The following is a 23,378-nucleotide window of genomic DNA, read 5'->3' as shown; positions in this document are numbered from 1 at the left end:
GATAGGACTCCTCTGTGCTCTCTCCTGTCTGATAGGACTCCTCTGTGCTCTCTCCTGTCTGATAGGACTCCTCTGTGCTCTTTCCTGTCTGATAGGACTCCTCTGTGCTCTCTCCTGTCTGATAGGACTCCTCTGTGCTCTCTCCTGTCTGATAGGACTCCTCTGTGCTCTCTCCTCTCTGATAGTACTCATCTGTGCTCTCTCCTGTCCAATCAGACAGGAGAGAGCACAGAGGAGTGCTTGCCCACCCTCACTTCCTGGACTTTGTTCATGCCTGTGCTTCAGCTTGGACAAAGCCATAATTTTATAAGCCATGATTTCTATAAAAAGGAAATAAAATGTTCTTATGAAGCATATTAGAAAAGTTAATGTTTTGCCAAGATGTACAACATATAAAAAGTTTTTGCATCTGACAGTGCCCATTTAAGGATTTACATACAGAACCTTAAGTAAAGCAGAATGGTTCCATTTGGTTTACAGTCCTCACGACACACACCACAGTTTCAATAATGGACAACCCTCCTTAACATTGTGTGGCGCTTTCTGGCAAGTTCATAAATCAGTTACTAAACAAAGTGTATGGTAAGACTCATTACCACAATAATAAAGTCAAACTAAAGGAACAGGCATAATCTCCTGTAAGGGTCCATGGCAATAACAGCACAAAAAGCAGAGAAGAATGGTGGCTTCTTTAATATCTCTTCATGTCAATAGGAAAAGATTATCCTGCCAGATGAGGCTCAAATGGGACCCTCTTGGGATCATTGGCGGTATCAGCGGTCAGATCCCCACAAATCAAAGTTTTGTTCTAGTATTTTAGTCTATAAATTAAATAATGTCATAAGAAAAGCCTTCAAAAATGTTCTTGCTCATCATGATACTATATAAATAGAAGCAATGCAGGGGATTTAACTGAAGTGGCCTTGTTTATGGCAGTTTAAACTCAAATAAATTTGGCACATTTTTCACTATACATGTATGCTGTACAATTAAAGCTATGCCAACTATGAGTTCTGGAATAACTTAAAACTATTTCGGGTGTACCCTTAAGGTAAATCTGCAAGGCTGCAAAAGACCCACCCTTCTGCTCAACCCACCCACACTTTACAAAGTAGTGAAAGTGATGTAAGGCTGGGTTCACACTGGGTTTGTAGTGTACCCCAGCCGGATGTGGCCGGAACCCCATTCATTTCAATGAGCCGATCGCAGTCAAACGCTGACTCCGGCCAGCTTATTTTTCCCCCGTATACATATTTTTCCACCGGACCTAAAACCGTGGTATACCACGGTTTCAAGTCCGGATGTGGCCGGAACCCCATTCATTTCAATGAGCCGATCGCAGTGAAACGCTGACTCCGGCCAGCTTATTTTTCCCCCGTATACATATTTTTCCATCGGACCTAAAACCGTGGTATACCACGGTTTTAAGTCCGGTTAGAGAAGAGTATACGGGGCAAAAATGAGCCGACCGGAGTCAGCGTTTGACTGCGATCGGCTCATTGAAATGAATGGGGTTCTGGCTGGATCCGGCACCCGTACACTACAAACGTAGTGTGTACCGGCCCTTAAAAGTCATACCTAATTGGAAAAAAAAAACACGTAGCTTGTGCCCAAAACTGAGGACTATACACCAGAAAACTGATGTACCAGTTTAATAAATTTCCACCCAATATCCTTCCCTAAAATTCCCAGTGACAAGTCTAGGATGGGGTTTTAAAGCAACCTTCTCTAAGCTTTGTGGGGAAAGAAAATGTACTTTTCCCCAATTATTTGGGATAATGGATAGTAAACTTAAAAACAAGTAAATTAACTGGCTTTTTATGACACTGGCTTGTCCGTAAGTATGTATGTCAGACAGATTGGAGGCACCAACAGATATGAGTCCTATGTGAGTATTTGCCATACAGGGCAGCAGAAAAAAAAAAGTTTGCACTAAATAAATCATGGGTAATAAAGAGGAGAAATGATAATTCATGCTTGTTTCGAAATATTAAGTTGAAGTACCTGGAACTGGAAGTAATGAGATGCATATTGGGCCAGGTTACTTCTGCTGAGTATTCATTCTGTTTCCAGCCTTCCATTCATTCTTTGTAGCTATCTCCCTGTATTCCCTATAGGAATTTGGCTAATAAATGTTGCAGGTTAACCATGAAGCTCATTCTAATGCTCTGGCAGGAACCACGTGGGATTTGCAGTCTAATTAAAAGAAGGATCTCTAGTGTTACATTACAGGGGAGATCACACAACGCTTCGGCTCCTGTATCCACTGTGTAACATTCACTGTCCTGCCAAGCTGATCTCACCAGTAAAGAAAGCAGCCTGAAGGGATATACACAGTATGTCACTAGTTCACATCAAGCCATTCCGCCATCAAACAATACTTTGGCAGATGAAGTGTTAAGCCATAGGGAGGCTGAACTGGAAATCTTAAATAAATAAAAATCCAATCTTTTATTAACCAAAAGGCGGCATGACGCGTCCCCCAACCGGGATCCAGCAAGTCAATTTGTGACCCCTGACCTCTCTGACCTTTAACAAAACGGCAGCCTGCGCATGCAAATGGCGTCCGCCATAAGAGCAGCGGGGGAGAGACGGGGGGAGGGCATCGAGGCTCAGGAACGAGAGAAAGACGCGGGAGAGTGGAGAAGGGAGAGGGGAAAAAACAAAAAACAAATTAAAAAGCTGTTACTTAAATGTCACAGAACACAATTGTTTTTGGCTACAGATCATTACACCTGATACGAACACATTACACAGACACACACAACCACAGACACTTTATGCCAGTGTGTGTGTGTGTATAATATATATTTGTCTACGTGTATAAATAATCCAGATATAAGCACCAATATAAACAGATGTTCATATATACACATATTACCTAAAACAAATCCCTCTATACCTCTGTATAACTACATTTCTACACAAATATACCTCTATACGCACTGTGTGTGCCATGAATTACTGTGTACAATTATCCTTTACATAGTCTTCATTCATACATACAACTTTTAGATCATGACAGCTGTATAACCTTGTCATCTTCTCTTTTATCCCAACATGTCATTGTCCCTTTTGTTATCATTTTCTGTCATTTTAGGGGTCAATAGGTTCCCTGTGGTCTCTTCAAGAAGGTTATTGACAAGAAGTCCACAAGACGCAAGAAAAATGCCATCTCCAAGGTCACATCTTTTGTAAAAGAATCCTGCGTCAGGATTATATTACTTTTTCACATACGGTTTTTGTAAATGCTGCATGAAGATCTTTGTATAAATGTATTTATTTATTTTTTACACTTAAACCTGACGGGTGGGCATTATATGGTTATAGTCTTTTTCTGGCATCAATGTAAGAGATCCGATGAGTAATAGCTGCTGCTCTCGCCATCAGGGTTAAAACACATGTCTTATTATGGAGCATTATTACTGTATTGTGGTAATGATCTGTGTATAATGACACATAACTTCACAATGCATTAACTGCTGCCATTATTCTTGGTTTCAGACATGTATAAATCACTGCAGAAGATGACCGAAAGTTTCAATGTGATCGGAGCTGAAACCACTGTCAGACCTTTAAAGTAACGTGTCACCCGTATTCTTGTAACTTCTCATCCAGATGTCTTGGAGTCTTTAACACACCATTTGATTTTAAGATCAAGGCATTAACCAAGGATTTACTAAAGTTTTACTCCATTAAAAAGCTATGTTAGCTGTCCCTGGTATGTGGAGAACCAGAAAATTGTAGTCACCAGTGATTGGTTCTCCCTGGGACAGTATCTGGAAGTGCGAAACCAGAACAGGACCCCATCATGTTATCTAATTAACTAAAGCCTTATATTGATTGGCTCAAAATCAAGTGCAGAAGACCAACTTAGAACCGAAATGGACCACCAACACTGAGCAAAGAGTAGATTTCTCGTAATGCACCATTTTTTAACCTGAAAGGATGAAACTCTCTTTACACAGATAAATATATATGCATTGGATAGATAGGAATCGAGGTCTCATGAGAGCAAGCTAACAACACAGAAAATACACAGTGAAAACATGCACTGCACAGTATTCCATTCCCTGACAGAATGGCCAAACGTTTATTAAGGCATGAAGAAGCCCTATGCACGTTCTTCTTCAATATACGGCACCACCAACACTATGGACGCACTGCTTAAAATCATGATTTCTTTGTGATGTACTTTCAAGCCAGAAAGATGTAAGATCTTACAACAAAGATTACAAAAAGGTCACATGTACATGGGCATGATCAGGCTATGGCTAGCTGCGTATGGTCACTCTCTGTCACTAAGCAGCATACTGATCGTCACAGGGTATGAGGCGGCACATATTTTCCTGGAAATGAGATGAGAGTAGCAGAAGAACAAGGACATAAAACACCAAGAGAAGAAGAAGCAGTGCAATCAATGGGGAAGACATGCAAATAAAGTAGGGGAGCACATGCAGAGAGCTGGGTCAGAGGGGGGCCTCAGTGTGGAGCACGTGTTACCTTCTGTGTTGGCGTTGCTGCTGTAAACATTTCGCAGGCTGCCAACACGGTTTAGTTTCCATGCTTTGCGTTTAGCTGCATCCAGAGAGCAAAAGGGAAGGAGAAACGGAGAAAAAGAAAATAAATGGGGAAAAAGAAAGGAGAGAAGGACAGAAAGACAGAGGGGCCATAGGGAGTATTATAAGGATTTCTGTTACAAAACACTGGTTAAACCTTAGCAACCTCATATACGAAAACTGCCCTCCATCCATCATAAACTACCTATGTAATAGCATGGGCACAAACTGAACGCACAATGATTCCATTACAGTGATCCCTCAACTTACAATGGCCTCAACATACAATAGTTTCAACATACAATGGTCTTTTCTGGACCAGACTCAATATACAATGTACGGACAGTCCAGATCTGTGAAACGTTTCAATGGCCGGAAGAACTGACCAATCAGAATGGGCATTTTACTGGTAAAACCCCTGTATTCCTGAAGCGTATGCACTGACTGATATCTGGTAGCGCCCCCTACAGTACAGGGAGGTATTACATGTTCTGTACACTTTACCTGTACCAGTGTTACCTGCTCCTTTGGACACCAGATGGGGGCGGCTCCATGTTACTTTTTTAGGACATTGCGTGTACTGTACAGGACCCCGAAGAAGATCCTGTCCTCTACATAGACCAGTGTTTCCCAAGCCTTTTGCTGTCCGGGCATGATGGGAGTTTTAGTTTTGCAACAGCTGGAGACTCCCTGTTTGGGAAACACTGACATACACAGTGATTACAGCTCCCAGCAGATCTTTCTTACTTTTATATGTAAGGATTTGCTTTATCTATATTAGTTATCTACTGATTTTTCTTTAATTTTCACTTTTTCCTATTTTTGGATGACATTTTGGTGCATTTAGAACCAATTACCAGGTTTCCATAAAGTTCTGGTCTCAACATACAATGGTTTCAACATACAATGGTCATCCTGGAACCAATTAATATTGTAACCTGAGGGAACACTGTATAGACTCATACACACCAACCCCACAAACACACACTTCTCTGAATGGAAGACATGCACAGGGGTCTCCTCAGGGTGACGGACAGATGACCTTTTCCGATGCTTTTTTCTAAGCTTAAGACACACAAATACCCGAAAAGTGAGAACAGCGCTGCACTGTGCCGCCTTGCAGATTGGCCCACTATTTTGGGTCTAGAGTTAGCGCTACACATGCTACTTTATCAGACAGCTATATATACTACCAGAGATGTATCCATGTACAGTTTGTCTATGTAAAATCCCTGCAGTTATTTTACTCATGCTATGATATAGTAATAGAACAAAGAGAAAACAGGTGTAACTCCTTTGAATACCAACTACTCCACCGTGCAGGCTTTTGTAGAAAATGCATATATCCAGAATAGAAGCAAAAGCTTTACAAAAAGGCGCATGGTAAAAGTGATAGTTTTTTACATTCACTTTCTCTGACCACAGTAACTACATACAGGTCGTACCAATAATTGCACACATTGTAGCTAAATTAGCATACCCCTAAAATTTTTGTAAATATTTTTTATTCTATCTTTTCATGTGACAATACAGAGGAAATGACACTGCTACAATGTAAAGTAGTGAGTGCACAATCTGTATAATGTTGTGTCCCCTCAAAATAACTCAGCACATACTAATGTCTCAACCTTGGTAACAAAAGTGAGTAAACTTCTAAGTGGAAATGTCCAAATTGGGCCCAATTAGCCATTTTCCCTCCCTGGTGTCATGTGACTCAGTGTTAGAAGGTCTCACACTCTAATACTGGTGATTGGAAGTTCAATATGGCAGCTCATGGCAAAGAACTCTAAAGAGATGAAAAAAAAGAAGAAATGTTGCTCTGAAACTGAGCTGCAGCGCGGTGGCAAAACCATACAGCAGTTTTACAGGTCAGGTTCCACTCAGAACAGGCCTTGCCATGGTACACCAAAGCGGTTGAGTGCACATGCTCAGCGTCCTATCCAGAGGTAGTCTATGCAGAGGCTAAAGGTAGGGGGTGTGGTGTGTCAGCCTGTCAGGGCCACAAACTGCATTAAATTGATCTACATGGCCCAGAAGGATGTCTCTCCTAAAGATGATGCACAATAAAGCCCACAAACAGTTTGCTGAAGACAAGCAGAGTAAGGACATCGATTACTGGACCCATGTCCTGTGGTCTGATGAGACAAAGAAAAACCTATTTGGTTCAGATGGTGTCAAGCATATGAGGTGGTCACCAGGTGACAAAAACAAGTGCGTCTTGCCTACTGTCAAGCATGGTGGCGGGAGTGTCATGGTCTGTGCCTGCATAAGTGCTGCTCACACTGGGGAGACAGGTTACGGGTGTCCCTGGCAGGGGATAATCCCAAATCCGACTTGTGCTTCAGTGCTTCACCGGGGTGATAGAGACAATTCACGCAGGTGGTATACAGTAATAACTGTTCATCTGCTAGCGGTGCAGATGATCAGCGGCTCCCGGACCTTGCCGCGGACTATCATAAAAGTGTACTCCAGTGTTGTGCCTGCATATTGCACAACTGGCAAAGGTGGGTGGCTTTCTTGTTATCTCTGCGATATGTACCTAACTGTATAAAAGGATAACAGCACTATCAGAGCAACATCTCTCTTTTTTCCTATACCCTCCTACTAGCACTGGGGAGATATAGCTCATTGAGGGAACTATGAATGCCAACATGTACTGTGACATACTAAAGAAGAACATGATCCCCTCCCTTTGGAGACTGGGGTGCCGAGCAGTATTTTAACACGAAGAGGCGGGTGATATGCCCCCTCCATGCATCTTCATAGGATAGCTGCATGGAGCAGGCATGTCAGGCAGGAGATCATAAGATTCCCTAGGCTGTGGATAGGGGATAAGTTAAAGAGGTACTCTGGTGGAAAATAAATGTCTGTTTGACCACAGTGCTCTCTGCTGCCACCTCTGTCCATGTCAGGAACTGTCCAGAGGAGGAGAGGTTTCTATAGGGATTTGCTTCTCCTCCAGACAGTTCCTGACCTGTAGAAAGAATAAAAAGGGAGACCAGAGGGAGGCACCTCGTGTGATACCGTATGGGAAAAAATTATACAGCAATTCGTGGTCAAAATAAATGACCCCTAGGTAGTGGCTGCTCACCTGAGAGCAAGTAAAGACGTGCGTATCAACCCACAATGGGGTTACCAAAATTCAAGGAGTGCTGGAACCGCTGCTAAGCCGGAGGTCACAGGAAAAGGAGGAAGACCAATCCTGATGGGACTTGTGGTATAGAAGATGAAAAAGGACCTCTAGAGGCGCTGCAGACTCCAATGGAATTAAACCAAAGCCAGAGATGTAGCAGTAGTACAAAACACTGGGAGGTTTATTGTAATACATAAAACAATAAAGGTGATTACGTGTTTCGGGGGAGCCACCCCCTTCTTCAGATCAGAATACATGCAGTGATATATACAGAGTTTAAATATGTACAAAATGGGTGCCACCCACTTAAGTGGGAGGAGCCAAACATGTTTGTGTCACATGATACAATATACTATAACAAAAAATAAATCCAAGAAAACCATCCAGTACACATTTGACAGTTATATCAGACCATTGTAAACATAAACATACAGAAACCATCTTGCGGTTGAAAAATGTGAAACAAGCATAAAGAACGTGAGTCTCCGGTGGCAGCATCCGGACCGTCAAAAGTAAACATCCGGCCCATGCTGGATGTGCCGATGCGGACAACAGATGTAAACATCCGGACTATGCCGCGATCCGGATGCTGTCACAGCGGGCACCCACTTACACACACGGGTATTGTTGGTAAACTAATATTACGGTCACGGGCGTTTGGCCGGACGTCACATGACCAAAAGCAGCCAATGAATATAAAGGCCACGGACGCGTTGCTATGAAACGATCGTCACGTGACCAGAATAAACCAATAGGCGTTCAGGGACATCGGAACCAACCGATCCTGAACTGTCAGAGGTGATTAAAAGAAGGTAAGATGCTGCAATAAGTGATAGATATACAAATATGCATAAAATCGATATGTAGTGAATAGAGGAAAAGAGGCTAATAGACATATGCATCATATCCAATAGGGAAAATTAGAAATTCAAAATATGCACAGAGGTGATATAGAGACATATATGAGTGAATAAATCATGGAGTGTTCACACCGATATTACAGTGTAGCACCCACATGTTTACTTTTGACGGTCCGGATGCTGCCACCGGAGACTCACGTTCTTTATGCTTGTTTCACATTTTTCAACCGCATTATTAAGATGGTTTCTGTATGTTTATGTTTACAATGGTCTGATATAACTGTCAAATGTGTACTGGATGTTTTTCTTGGATTTATTTTTTGTTATAGTATATTATATCATGTGACACAAACATGTTTGGCTCCTCCCACTTAAGTGGTTGGCGCCCATTTTGTAAATATTTAAACTCTGTATATCTCACTGCATGTATTCTGATCTGAAGAAGGGGGTGGCTCCCCCGAAACGCGTAATCACCTTTATTGTTTTATGTATTACAATAAACCTCCCAGTGTTTTGTACTACTGCTACATCTCTGGCTTTGGTTTAATTCCATTGGAGTCTGCAGTGCCTCTAGAGGTCCTTTTTCATCTTCTATACCACCAGACAGTTCCTGACATGAACAGAGGTGTCAGCAGAGAGCACTGTATTCAGACTGAAAAGAACAACTCAAATTCCTCTGTAGTATACAGCAAGTACTGAAAGGCTGAATAATTTTAAATAGAAATAATTTACAAATCTGTTTAACTTTCTGGCAACTGTTGATTTAGAAACATTTGTTTTCCACCGGAGTACCTTGTTAAGTGCTGGTGTTCCCCTTTAAAGCAGTGCTGGAAAATAATTGTTGGCACACTAAATATTGACACTTTGGGTCCAAATTTCCACTTAGGGGGTGTACTTACTTTTGTTGCCAAGGTTTAGACATTAATGGCTGTATGTAGAGTTATTTTGAGGGGATGCAACATTAAAGGGGTACTCTTCCCCTAGATATCTTATCCCCTATACAAAGGACATAATCTCCAGGTCAGCACATGGCTTTCTGAACACAGAAGCTTGGAGCCACGCCCCCTCCATTCATGTCTATGGGAGGGGGTGTGACAGTTAGTACAAAGCCATCACGCCTCCTTCCATAGACATGAATGAAGGGGGTATGACGGCTGTGGTCGTTCGTCATCCAGGCACAGAGTGGAGTTCGAACCCCCGCAATCAGACATCTTATCCCCTATCCTTTGGATAGACGATAAGATGTTTAGGGGCAGCATACCCCTTTAAACATTGTTATGCAGGTCGAGCACTCTCTACTTTACATTGTAGCAGAGTGTCATTTCTTAAGTGTTGTCACATGAAAAAAAAGTTATTAGGTGTACTCACTTATGGGAGATGCTGTACATTGTGCAGTATATACTTATTGACAAAAAAAATAAATTATCAACCAAGACAAAAAAAGGTGGATTGCTGCAAAATTCCACAAGCATATATGTAAATGATTACAGGTGTGGTCTGACTAGACAGCAGGTCTTGCCACAAGAGGGCGTAAAAGTGCTTCCCCGGCTGCTCTATAAAAAGGTCCTTAAAGGCTGTTTTTTGGGGGAAAGTTTACCTCTTAGGGTGCACGCACACCACGTTTTTGATGAAAAACGCATTCCTCAAAACCTGACTAAACTGTATCAAAACGTGTGTACAAATGTCAACCCGTATACAGTTAAATACCGTATACGGTTTGAAAAATGATGTCCGGTTGCATCCGTTTTTTTAAGAAAAAAAGTATATGTTTTTAACTTTTCACTCCATTTTGAATAAAGTTTCACTTGTTTGATTGAAATTCCAAGAAAAAAAACTGTGCAAAGTCAAAAACCGTATGGTGCAAACCGGATGGAAACGTACACGCATATGGTTCTGTGTGGTTCCCATTGACTCCCATGTTAAAAAAAACTTATACGGTTTAATACGGTTTTTCGCCCAGACCAAAAAATGTGGTAGACTACAGTTTTGGGTACGGGTAAAAAAACGGACTAAACTGTATAGGATGCAAAACGGACTAAACCAGATGATGCGTTTGACATACGGTTCACAATGTTAAGTCAATGCATGCGGTTTTCTATACGGTTCCGTACGTTTTTTTACTTGAAACCGTATGCGGGAACTGTATAACAAAAACGTGGTGTGCATGCACGCTTAGTGAGAGATCGTTGACTGCTGGACATTCCTTTAAGATGCACTTAAATACGTTTTGCCCAGTTGACACACTGGGGCATATTGTTGGACTGAGACTAGCAGGATGGTTTTTTGGACAAATCTTTTGCCATTTAGGCCATTCTGTTAGAAGAAGTGGTTACATAAGGGCATGCACACATAGTGGCTCAGACACACCACCAGTAGAAAGGATTGTTTGATCCACCAACAAACATGAACAGCTCCTGCAGTTTCCTTGCACATTATCCAGACACAGGTAGCACCCTTATTACACTAAGACCAGATAGTTACTAAAAGGAAATCTGGTGTCAGCGCACACATAACATGTCCTGCCATTGACAGCCAGCGACCATCCCTTTCAGTTGCAGTGGTGTTGTGTATAAGCAACATAGGATGCTATGTGATGGAACCGTATCATCTTTAGGGTACGTTCACAGGATCTGCTGCATACTTTCCGCAGCTAATTTTGCTACCCATTGAAGTTAATGGGTAGCAAAATCAGCTGCACAAAATATCCTGTATATTCTGTACGTGTGAACGTACCCTTGGGGATGAACCCAGGTTCTGTCTGGGATCTGACAATGGTCCTTGTGGTGAGAGCTTTAAACCTGTAGAGCGAGACCCTGCCCAAAATGCTGTGTGATGATCTGCGGAGGAGCCATTGTATATGACAATTGTTCAGTCACCCTTAATAGTGATATAAGAGACACTTCACATGTAGAAGAACTACACATTTGCTCAGCGAGCGCTTCATCTCTGCGCTAAGGAAAGCGATCCAGGACGGCCAAGAACGGACTGCCCCATGAGGGGATGAATATGTTCTAAAGATGCCGTGCCTGTAATGGTATCTTGAAAATCTCTGCACCAGGTGAATATATGGTTCCATGTCCCATATTCTATACTTTTGTACAAAGTGAATAAGTCTTGGATAAAAATGGACATATAATGCAATCCCTGTGAATGTGTCGTTTTTCTACATGTGAATTGGTATTTACAGCTTGGGAGAATGGAGCCTCTAGCTAGACACAAGTGAGTCACCCATAGGTGCTATACACCAGGAATGTCTCTGCCAGAGGAAAATATTTCCTTGGCTTACCCGATCGCCAGATTTATCACCAATTGAGCATTTATGGGCCCATCTGGGATACCAGCTTCAGCAACTTACAGGGTGCAGGATGTTCAGGACCAGATGCAAATGTGTCTTAGGATGCCATACAGAACCTGCCTGCCTGTATGCCCAACCGTATCTCATCTTGTATCCAGGCTAGAGGTGGCCAAACAGTTTTTCTCAATAAATGTAACCTTTCGCTCTAATGTTGTAATCATTTATATAGTCATATTTCACTATTGCATTCACACATGAAGTTTCATAGGAATTCAACAACTACTTTTTGGTGTGTTATTTTTTATTTTTTTTTTGTCAATGAGTATATGTGGTTCATATACCAAACATCCATAATATTAAAACAATTAACAGGTAAAGAGAATAAAATAGATTATTCTAAGACCTGTCAAGGTGTGATATATTGGGCAACAATAAGAACAGTCAGTTCTTGAAGCTGATGTGATGGGAGCAGGAAAAATGCAGAAATGAAAGGCTCTGTGAAACAAAACTGTAATGGTTAGTCGACAGAGACAGAGTATCTCCACATCTGTAGGTCCTGTGGGTTTGTCCCAGTATGCAGTGTTTAGTACCTACCAATAGTGGTCCAAGGAAAGCCAACAAGACCCTGGATACACAAGTCTTCTTCATTTGTCTTTGAGATTAAAAGTTAGCCATTCTGGTCCAACTGCACAAAACAGCTTATGGTAGCACAGCTTGCTGAGAAAACTAATGCTGGCTATGATATACAGCAACAAATAGTGTGGTACTGTGCACTGCAGCTTGCCGCAATGGTGCTGCATGACCACACCTACCAGACTATGGGCTAGACATCGACCGATATTGTTTTTTTAGGGCCGATACCGATAATCGGTGTAGGTTAGGGCCGATAGCCGATAACTTATACCGATATTCGGGTATAAGTTATCGGCTATTTAGCCCCCGCGACACCGCTGCAGATCATTGATTTAAAGCGTGCGTTTTAAATCAATGCACTGCAGTGGCTTTTGCGGTGCCATAGACCACCGCCACCCACTACTCTCCCCTTGCCTGTCCGGGGGTTCTGAGACCTATCACCGCCACCGCCCCCCCGACCTGCTGCACCGCGACCGCCCTCCCCCCCCCCCCCCCCCCCGACCCGCCGCACCGCCCCGGCCCCATTGCCTCCCCCATCCCCGGTTTTATAATTACCTGTTCCCGGGGTCCACTCTACATCTGGCTCCGGTGGCGTCCTCCTGAACTGTCACTGTGCGCACTGACGGTGACGTCACGTCGCGCACGTCACTGCGTGCAGCGTAATGCAGGACGCAGCAGGAGCAAGAAGAAGCGTGGGCCCCGAGAACAGGTAATTATAAAACCGGGGATGGGGTAGGCAATGGGACCGGGGCGGTGCGGTGGGGGGTGCGACGCGGTGCGGCGGGTCGGGTCAGGGGGGCGGTCACGGTGCGGGGGGCGGGGCATTATCGGCAAGGTAATTGCCGATACCGATAATGCCCAAAATCGTGATTATCGGCCGATAATATCGGCCATACCGATAATCGGTCGATCCCTACTATGGGCTCACCTTCATGGCAGCAATATTCCCTAATATCAAGGGCCTCTTTCAGTAGGATAATGTCCCCTGCTACACTGCAAAAAGTGTTCAGGAAAAATTTGAAGAACACGACAGAGTTGACTTGGCCTCCAAATTCCCTTTTACAGTCAATGCCTTCCTGGCTCAGAGCTGTTTTGTAGCATGATACACAGTATAAGAAGGGTGGTTTTGATCTTATAGCTGATCAGTGTATATATACTGAAATAATGGTTCATATAAGGTCACCAGTATAAGTCAGCAACCTGTCAAAAAGCTTTGCCGATGTATAAATGGGACGTAGGAAAAAGTGATCATAATATAATACATTATAACTTGTTCTTCAATAAGGGAATCTCTCGAGGGGCCACAAAAACATTGAACATTAGGAAGGCAAAGTTTGATCAACTCAGAGCAGCCCATAACAATTTAAATTGGGATAATGTCCTCAAAAACAAGAATACTGACACTAAATGGGAGACTTTTAAAAATATCTTAAATTCTTACTGTAAGATGTATATATATACCTTATGGGAATAAAAGGGTCAGAGATAAAAGAAAACCAATATGGATGAATAAAAATGTTCAGGGGGCAATAAATGACAAAAATAAATAATTTAAACTACTATAACAGGACGGCAGTGAGGAAGCATTAAAAAGCTATAGAGAAAAATGTAAAATATGTAAAAAAAAACTGATAAAAGCTGCAAAAATAGAGACAGAAAGACTCATTGCCAAAGAGAGTAAAACTAACCCCCAAATGTTCTTTAACTACATAAATAGCAAAAAGGTCAAAAATGAAAGTGTTTGCTCTTTAACAAATGATGAGGAAGAAATTATAAACGGGGATCAGGAAAAAGCAAATATATTAAATTCTTCTCCACTGTATTCACCGAGGAAAATGAAATGCCAGGTGAAATACAACGAGATAAGGTAAACTCCCCAGTACAGGTCACCTGTCTAACCAAGGAAGAAGTACAGTGCCGTCTACAAAAAATCTAAATAGACAAATCACCAGGTCCAGATGGCATTCACCCCCGTGTTCTAAAATAATTAAGTAATGTAATAGACAGACCCCTATTTTTAATATTCAGGGACTCTATAGTAACAGGGACTGTTCCCCAGGACTGGCGCATGGCAAATGGGGAGCCAATATTTAAAAAGGGGTCAAAAGGAGACCCCAGGAATTTTAGGCCTGTTAGTTTAACCTCCGTTGTATGTCAATTTTTGAGGGTTTTCTAAGCAATGCTATTTTGGAGTACCTTGATGAAAATAAATGTATGACCCCATATCAGTATGAGGAATCGGTCCAGTCAAACTAACCTGATCAGCTTTTATGAGGAGGTGAGCTCCAGACTGGACCAGGGGGAAACGCTGGATGTCGTATATTTGGATTTTTCCAAAGCATTTGATACGGTGCCACATAAAAGGTTGGTGCATAAAATGAGAAGGATTGGGCTGGGGGAGAATGTGTGTAAGTGGGTAAGTAACTGGCTCAATGATAGGAAACAGAGGGTGGTTATTAATGGTACTTATTCTGATTGGGTGACTGAGCGCATGAGCGCTCACGTGACCAGTACTTATGAATATTTAAATCCATCCGGCAGGCCCGCCTCAAAGCGCAAGTCAATGCTGGAAGAAGGGGACCTTCGGGGGGATCGGGGCTCCGGACTGCAGGTAGGTATAGCAGTCCGAGACCCCACATCGGTCTCCTGTTCACCTGCACTATAACCCAGTGTATCAGTTATAGTGCAGGTGAATGGGTGACCATTTTCCTTTAAGGTGTACAGAAATCATGATGAGAAAGGGTCCTGAAGTGGATCATCTTATACCGTAAAAGTTTCATAATGAGCACACAGTGAACTACATTAGTGGATCCCTGGCTTACGCGATAAAGCTGGGTCAGTCATCCAGCTCAGTGAACCCAGCCTAAAACTGGGCACAACTGATGAAAAAGCGCACCAGTTGGCATCAGTCGTCTAGCAATAATTGTGCAGGCTGGAAGGGGGACTGCAACAAGATTTGTTCCCCTGTCCAGCGCTTTGCAGAAAGTGAAATGATAGAGTATAGGGGATTGGATAAAATGACAAGTAGGGAGACACTGGGGGAAAACACCTAAGTATGAGGGAAAAAGGGCCCATGTACAGTAACAGATTAAGTAGAGAGGGAAGAAGATACCTACAGTACCAGAGGGAAGAGGAAGAGTACTCAGGTACTTGATGAAAAGGAAAATAGGAAAAATTACACATTAAGGACTGAGAAGAAGGGAAACATATGAGACAAAGGGAAGATGTATCTAAGGTTTGTAAGGGAGGGAAAAACACTTGAATGTTGAAAAGAAACGTAATTCAAACTCAAGGGCAGCTAATACAGAAGTAAATACTATGCATCTTATAAGAGATCTAAGTAGTCAATGGTCATTTTTCCCTCTATGAATAATGTTAAAGACAATAAACAATTAATGCCATAGAACATAGCAAAACACGCAGACCGGCAGACTGCCCACATAAGCATGAGAGGTAATTCTTGCCTTTGGCACCTTGAAAATACTCAAACTGTTCTTTGTGTAACACTCAAACACATAGCATTCCAAGTATAGTACAAAAACACCCTGGATGATCTCTTTAAAAAACACATACAAAGACACACAATGCTCTGTGCATAATAGATAGACACTCCGCTTCGTGTATAATACAGGCAGACATGCTGGTTTGTATACAATAGATGTAAAACCCTTTTGTGTATGATATGGATACACAAGAGGAGAACAACTGTGTTAAAAGGGTTTGAAAAAGTGCATTTTAAGGATATTGCTGCTTTCACACAGATGCTGCGGTTATTGGTTCATCCATTTCATTTATGCCGCTAAAACCGTTTTGGCCCTTTAAAAATGCATTTGACATCTTGGAATTACGGGCTCTGTATCCCTTGTAATGTAATTACATACTCTGCCATGGTGCAGTTCACGGTGGCACCTCAGAACAGATAGAGAAATCAATGAGTGTCACACGAGTATTTCACTGATCTTCTTACTCAGTAATTAAGGGGAATCATGGACGGTCATATCCAGGTGCACAGAGTGACCACACAGGATGACCAGGTGCAGACAGGGAAGGACATGGGACTCTGCACATCCTATGGCCACAGACTAACAGGGATCACATTTCAAGGGGTTAATTATGGAGCTTTAAGTTTAGCAAATAACTGTGATCACTGGAGCACTGGATCCTCTGCAGATGGTACTGTCCAAAATACTAAGAGTGCGCCAAGTAAGATTTACAGGATCATTATGGAGGGAGACTATGTATGTCTCCATATACGATACTATGTATCTGTCTCCATAGCCTAATATATATGGAATACCTATAAATCATATGGCTGCATAAATGGTGAGTGGGCAAATCCATTAGATGGGGCTACCACTAATCCCAAGAATGGGTCCACCTTGGTACCCAATAGCACAGGAAAGGTGGTCACTGGTGCTAAACACTGGAACCTACTTGGCGGTTTTTAGTTGCCACACCCATAGCAATAAGGGCTCGCTCACACTGTGAACATTCTGTCCGCGAAATTTTCCGCTGTGGAATCAGAGTCCCATTGATTTCCCATTTCAGACTGCAGATCACTGAAGCAGAATTTCTCTAGTGGAAAGCATGACTGCCATAAAAATTAACATGTTCATTCTTTAGGTGGAAATCTTCCAAAATGCATTGTCATCTATAGAGATGGCACACGTTTCAACTACCACTAGTATTTGGCGATGTCTGCTGCAAGTGGAATTCAGGAAGAATGTCTGTAGTGTGGACAAACCTTAGGACTTTTCTGACACATCTGATAACCATGTTAAAAGTTTTACCTTTTGTTGTCACATGATCCCTTAAAGGGGTTATCCAGGAAAAAACTTTTTTTTTCTATATCAACTGGCTCCAGAAAGTTAAACAGATTTGTAAATAACTTCTAGTAAAAAATCTTAACCCTTTCAGTACTTATGAGCTTCTGAAGTTGAGTTGTTCTTTTCTGTCTAAGTCCTCTCTGATGACACCTGTCTCGGGAACCGCCCAGTTTAGAAGAAAATAACCATAGCAAAACTCATCTAAACTGGGCGGTTCCCGAGACACGTGTCATCAGAGAGCACTTAGACAGAAAAGAACAACTCAACTTCAGAAGCTCATAAGTACTGAAAGGATTAAGATTTTCTAATAGAAGTCATTTACAAATCTGTTTAACTTTCTGGAGCCAGTTGATATAGAAAAAAAAGTTTTTTCCTGGATAACCCCTTTAACTGACTATGCCACAAGCATGTAATATTTACACTATATCATCCCAAAAATTTTTTTTTTTTTCCTCTAGATTCACATACTGTGTAAAATCCATAAATTCCAGAACCCCCTTGTAAGAGGATGCACTACTGTGACATCTGTGTGTGTTGAGAAGGTGGTGAATGTGAGTTCTGTAATGACACATATATAGCCAGCCATGGAATAGATCTTTTACTATTCAGCTAGCGGACAAATTGCTGCATGGCCAAAAGTTACCTTTCTTTACTGACTCCCTCATACACATGCATGTTTTGACTAATTAAATGAACATGATTATTTTAATAAGGAGAGGGCATAAACTGTTCCCAGACACCTCCTGCAACACTTCTCTCCTGCGGGAACAGTATGGGGCTTCACTATGCACAAGAGAACGTTGTCTAATGCTCCAATGTGAAATGTGTACAGCCAGCTTTACACAGATACAAAGTAAAGGAATGAATGAATGAACTTAACAGTAGTGAGGTTGCCAAAAGAATGGCAATGATCACATGCAGCCTGCTGTACTTACTCCATATTTATGCTTTAGTACAGTGGTCTTCAACCTGCGGACCTCCAGATGTTGCAAAACTACAACTCCCAGCATGCCCGGACAGCCGTTGGCTGTCCGGGCATGCTGGGAGTTGTAGTTTTGCAACATCTGGAGGTCCGCAGGTTGAAGACCACTGCTCTAGTATACGATCTATATGGTAAATGAAAGACAACACTCTTTACAGATATGAAGCCGAGCAAAGATGCTGTCATCTCACCTTCAGCCGTGCTGGAGAGCCCATCAGCCTTAAAATTACTAGTACTCTTCTTCCGGCGGTGTTTCTTCCGATTTGCATGTGGGGAAGGAGGTGGATCCAGTTTAGGGCTTGTGGTACTAGAAATGCTGGGACTGGAACACACAGAGTCGCCCAGACCAGTGTCTGAAAATCAAACACATATAAAGAATGTATATAGCACTTAAGTGTAATAGCACTTCCAATATACTGTACACCAGGGGTCAAGTCCAGGGAAAAAAAAAGTGTGGGAACTCAGCTCACCCAAGATTTCCACTTAAAGGGGTACTTTAATCAACTGGTGCCAGAAAGTTAAACAGATTTGTAAATTACTTCTATTAAAAAATCTTAATCCTTCCTGTACTTATTAGCTGCTGAAAACTACAGTGGAAATTCTTTTCCGTTTGAAACACAGAGCTGTCTGCTGACATCATGAGCACAGTGCTCTCTGCTGACATCTCTGTCCATTTTAGGAACTGTCCAGGGTAAAAGGAAATCCCCATAGCAAACATATGCTGTTCTGGACAGTTCCTAAAATGGACAGAGATGTCAGCAGAGAGCACTGTGCTCATGATGTCAGCAGAGAGCTATGTGTTTCAAAAAGAAAAGAATTTCCGCTGTAGTATTCAGCAGCTAATAAGTACTGGAAGGATTAAGATTTTTTTAATAGAAGTAATTTACAAATCTGTTTAACTTTCTGGCACCAGTTGATTTAAAAAAATAAAAATAAAAAAAATAAAGTTTTTCACTGGAGTACCCCTTTAAGGGCTGGTCCTGCAGGACTCCTGCTAATGGGAACAGTGTTCCTGCTGTGGAAAAAGTGCAGGAACTCTGTTCCAATGCGTTCCTGCAGGACTTGAGCCCTGCTGTACACCCCTCTATTCAACCACAACAAACTTACAAACAGGTAAGGTATAAGGTATGAGATGGAACATTTTGGTATTTTCATTTGTTTTATCAGAATTTTTCTACCTTGTTGCGTTGACTAAATTAGGAGTTCAGGCATATTTTATTTGATTTTTTAAAAAGATGGTAAAACTGCTATTTTGTTAGGTTATGTTCACATCTGCAGCAGAGGGCCCTGGTACAGACAGTAAAAGCTGATGAAAGTGGAACCAGAGGAACCCTACTTGGAGTCAATGAGGAATGCAGGGAACTTCCATTGTCAATTGTGTGACAGGGCCCTAAAATGATTTTACATTGTTGCTATTCAGTCCATCAGTCATAAAGCATGCCAATGTATACCAGGGTGTATTGGCAGTAGGCTCATTCAGTTTACTGGCTCGAACATAGTAAACTAGTGACCGCGCTAAGTATTTTTTTGTTTAAAAAAAATAAAATTTATTGAACACATTTTCGTATTACACTGTTATAATCTTGAAGATTGCATTCTCTTTATTTACCCCTACTTCCCTTCACAGCAAGAGCAATAAAAAAATAAAATAAAAAAAAGGGGTACTCCACTGCACAGCGTTTGGAACAAACGGGTCCGAACGCTGGAGCCGGCACCGGGAGCACGTGACATCATATTCCCGTCCCATCATAATGTCACACCCCGCCCCCTCAATGCAAGTCTATAGGAGGGGGGGGGGGGCGTGACAGCCCCCTCCCATAGACTTGCATTGAGGGGGCAGGGTGTGATTGCATAAGGGGGCGGGGCTATGACGTTCCATACGCTGAGCAGCAGAGTACTTTTTTAAGGAGATGAGCACTATGGATGTAGTCTAACACCACCTTCCCCATTCCTTCTCTATTTTATTAAATACTTTTTTCCCTTTATACCAATACGTCTTAACTTCCTGTTGTCATTCTTGTGCAACAAGTCCACTGCAAAAAAACAATAAAAGTCCTTTATCTCTTTAAGGGTGTGTTCACACAGTGTTTTTAATGGTCATTTTTTTTAATAATATAAGTGAATGTAATGGCATCAGCAGCATCCATCTTTAGAATCCGCTATTGTATAAACTTTTTATGGAAAAACACAAAAACTAAAAACGCATCTTTAGTCAAGCATGTGTAATTACCAATCTTTGGTTTCTGTTTTAACTTCTGGTTTACGCTTTCTGTGGAAATGACCTTTTATTATGAAAAGGATTTCGGGACATCTCAAGGGTAAACCTAGCTTGAAATCTTCCTCCGTAACCTAGAGTGGAGAGATGCCAACAGAAAGCATCTTATAATGGTGGACCTGTCCTATCTATGTACCACATATTAGGCCATTAATCTGAATGGGTGGAAATGCAAGAAGATTACAGGGGAAGGGAAGTTTCTGTAGCCAGACCTGTGGCGATCAGCTGATCGTTAAACCAACCTAAAAAGTGGGTGTTTTTATTAGACATCCCCTTTAAGATGGCCATAAGATGGGCGATTTCTTGGTGTGAATAGACAATTAGACCAAGTATAGGGCTGTGTTTGGGCAGATAATTGGAGCTCCTGAAGACTATGAGATTTTCTGATTTTTGTAATCTTGATGGTGACATTGCTTTGAAAGGAAAAAAGGAAACAAAGAGAAATACGAGGACTAGAAGATGTCTCGCTATCCGCAGGTATTGATGAGATATGTCAATGTCTATGGACACCTGAAGGTACTAAAATGTTCTCTACCATACATGAAAGACACTAAATAAACTAAAGCCTAAATGAATTAAAAAGTCTTTGTTCAAATCACATTATCTACATGTATTGCTCTACTGGTACATAGCACAATACAACTAACTTGCATATTGGTGTTTTATAGAAGATCTTACAAAAGAGATAAAACAGGTCTAGGTAAAAGAATGATTCTTCGTGGAAAGAAAAAGGGGATCCTGAATGTGTCTTACACACAACAGATACGGAAGAATGGAACAGCTTGCTCATAAAACAATGAGAAGCGAATAGAAAGAAATAAGAAAAAGCTGACAGATATATAAAAGATGCAGAGAGGGAGGGGATGGGATGGAGCGACGTGGTCCATCCAGACTGTGCCGCATCCGTTTTTTATGGATATCATTTCACACCCTCCATCCTATTTTATTGCCATTGTAAGAGCGTGTTACACCCTCTCCCAAAATATACCCTTTTCTTGTGGGCAGCTGCTTCATGCAGTTCAGTGTTTGTGATGAGCAAGTATAAAATAACATTCTCATAAATTTAGTACAGGGAAATGAACCCTCCAAGTGATCACTGCCGTCACTGGCCTGCGCTCAAGGACACACATAACTTATTATACGTTCCTTTAGCTTCAGCTCAAGTGGAAGATGTGGCAACTTATCTCCGCTGACAAGATACCACATATCGTACTGGCAACCCTCTTATACCATATGCTGTATTCAAACCAAGTCAGGCTAAATACCCCTTATGTGAAATGCCTTAAAAGGATCAGATTATAGGGCTGCTTGTTCTTTAGTGTACATGCAATCCCAGTAATACTAGACGTGCACAAGTAAAAGTATGCTAACAACTGTCCTTGAGCCTTACACATGTACATACAAACTGAACGACACGTTCTTATCAGAACGGAGACACTTACATTTGCTAGGACTATGTGAGAGGAAACTAGAAGGAAGGTGAAGCAAGAAAAAAAAAAAAGAAGAGGACAGCGTCTCGTGTAATACAGTTGCGGTATTTTAACTAAGTGAGAAGAAGGACGCTAATATAATATACCACATACTAAAAAATAAAGCAGAAGACCTTGAGTAAAAAGCCTTAAAGATGTCTGTATTGGGAGTGATGAGCCTCAATGCGATAATCTCCGATAGACCATTTGCAAAACATATTTGGTGCAATAATCAGTAAAATGACAAGGACAAACAATGGGTTAAGTTGCTGCACTTAAAGTCCATTATAGAGAATGTTTGAGTTCCTTCCACATTGTAAGCTTCCATACCTTACTGTATTAAGAGAGCTACCAGGCACCCCACTGGTTTGGGATTTGGTTTTATATGGCAAGGCTTAGGTGAGTTTTGGAATACAAACCGAAATTCTGAGATGATCCTCAGCATATATATGTGGCCTGTCTTGTCCACAGTGCTCTCTGCTGACACCTGATGCCGGTATCAGGAACTGTCCAGAGTAGCATAGGTTTGCTATGGGGATTTTCTCCTGCTCTGGAAAGTTCCTGATACGGGCATCAGGTGTCAGCAGAGAGCATTGTGGACAAGACAAAAAATACATTAAAAAAGAACAGAATTTCCTCAGTAGCATACAGCTGCTAAAAAGTACTGGAAGGGTAAAGATTTTTTAATAGAAGTAATTTTCAAATCTGTTTAAGTTGATTAAAACATTTTTTTCCCCACCGGAGTTACCCCTTTAACATTCTGTATAATGCTTTCAGATGTGGAAAGTAGCCACAACCTAAACACTTTTGGAAATGATATGGGAGGTTCAAACCATAAAGACCAAAGTGTAGAAATGTTTTAGAATTTTCTATGACAAATAAATGGTTGAGCCATGATTGTTTAGATCTGGGAATATATGTATCAATAGGCCCCTCATTCACCCAACTGAAGCCAAAAGGGTGCAATTTTGGTTTCCGTGAGGGGGCTATATGTCAGGGTCGTCATTCTCATCCATTCGTGGTATGCAATAGCCCAGAAGAAAATTATTTTCCATTCCATGGCATCTAGTTAAACATGGAAGAGTATGCACCACTGCATGACTTCTATTACAGACATCTGTTTAATGTACCGTATTTTTTGCCGTATAAGACGCACTTTTTCTTCCCCAAAACTGTGGGGGGGGGAGTTGGTGCATCTTATAAGGCGAATACACACCTATCGCGGCGGTCCCTGCGGCTAATACAGAGCATCACCGATTGCGGTGATGCCCTGTATTAACCCTTCAGACACGGCGATCAAAGCTGACCGCCGCGTCTGAAGCAAAAATAACACTATAACGCGGTGA

The 23,378-nt window shown here is 41.7% G+C and overlaps 1 protein-coding gene across 10 annotated transcripts in view; it reads right to left on the bottom strand.

The window, feature by feature from the left end:
• The window catches only part of AGAP1 (ArfGAP with GTPase domain, ankyrin repeat and PH domain 1), a 476,005-nt gene that overhangs the window by 41,308 nt on the left and 411,319 nt on the right, over positions 1-23,378 (bottom strand). For 7 of the 10 annotated variants that reach the window (XM_056536385.1, XM_056536386.1, XM_056536384.1 and 4 more), the window contains 2 exons: positions 18,480-18,641; positions 4,504-4,578 (listed from right to left, as the gene is read on the bottom strand). In XM_056536385.1, coding sequence (XP_056392360.1) covers positions 4,504-4,578; positions 18,480-18,641 — 237 coding nt within the window. The remainder of the gene's footprint in view (positions 1-4,503; positions 4,579-18,479; positions 18,642-23,378) is intronic. The other 3 variants (XM_056536388.1, XM_056536381.1, XM_056536382.1) reach the window with 1 other exon arrangement.

Source organism: Hyla sarda, chromosome 8, assembly GCF_029499605.1.
Source record: "Hyla sarda isolate aHylSar1 chromosome 8, aHylSar1.hap1, whole genome shotgun sequence".
NCBI lineage: Eukaryota > Metazoa > Chordata > Amphibia > Anura > Hylidae > Hyla > Hyla sarda.
This window is presented reverse-complemented; position numbering and strand designations above follow the sequence as displayed.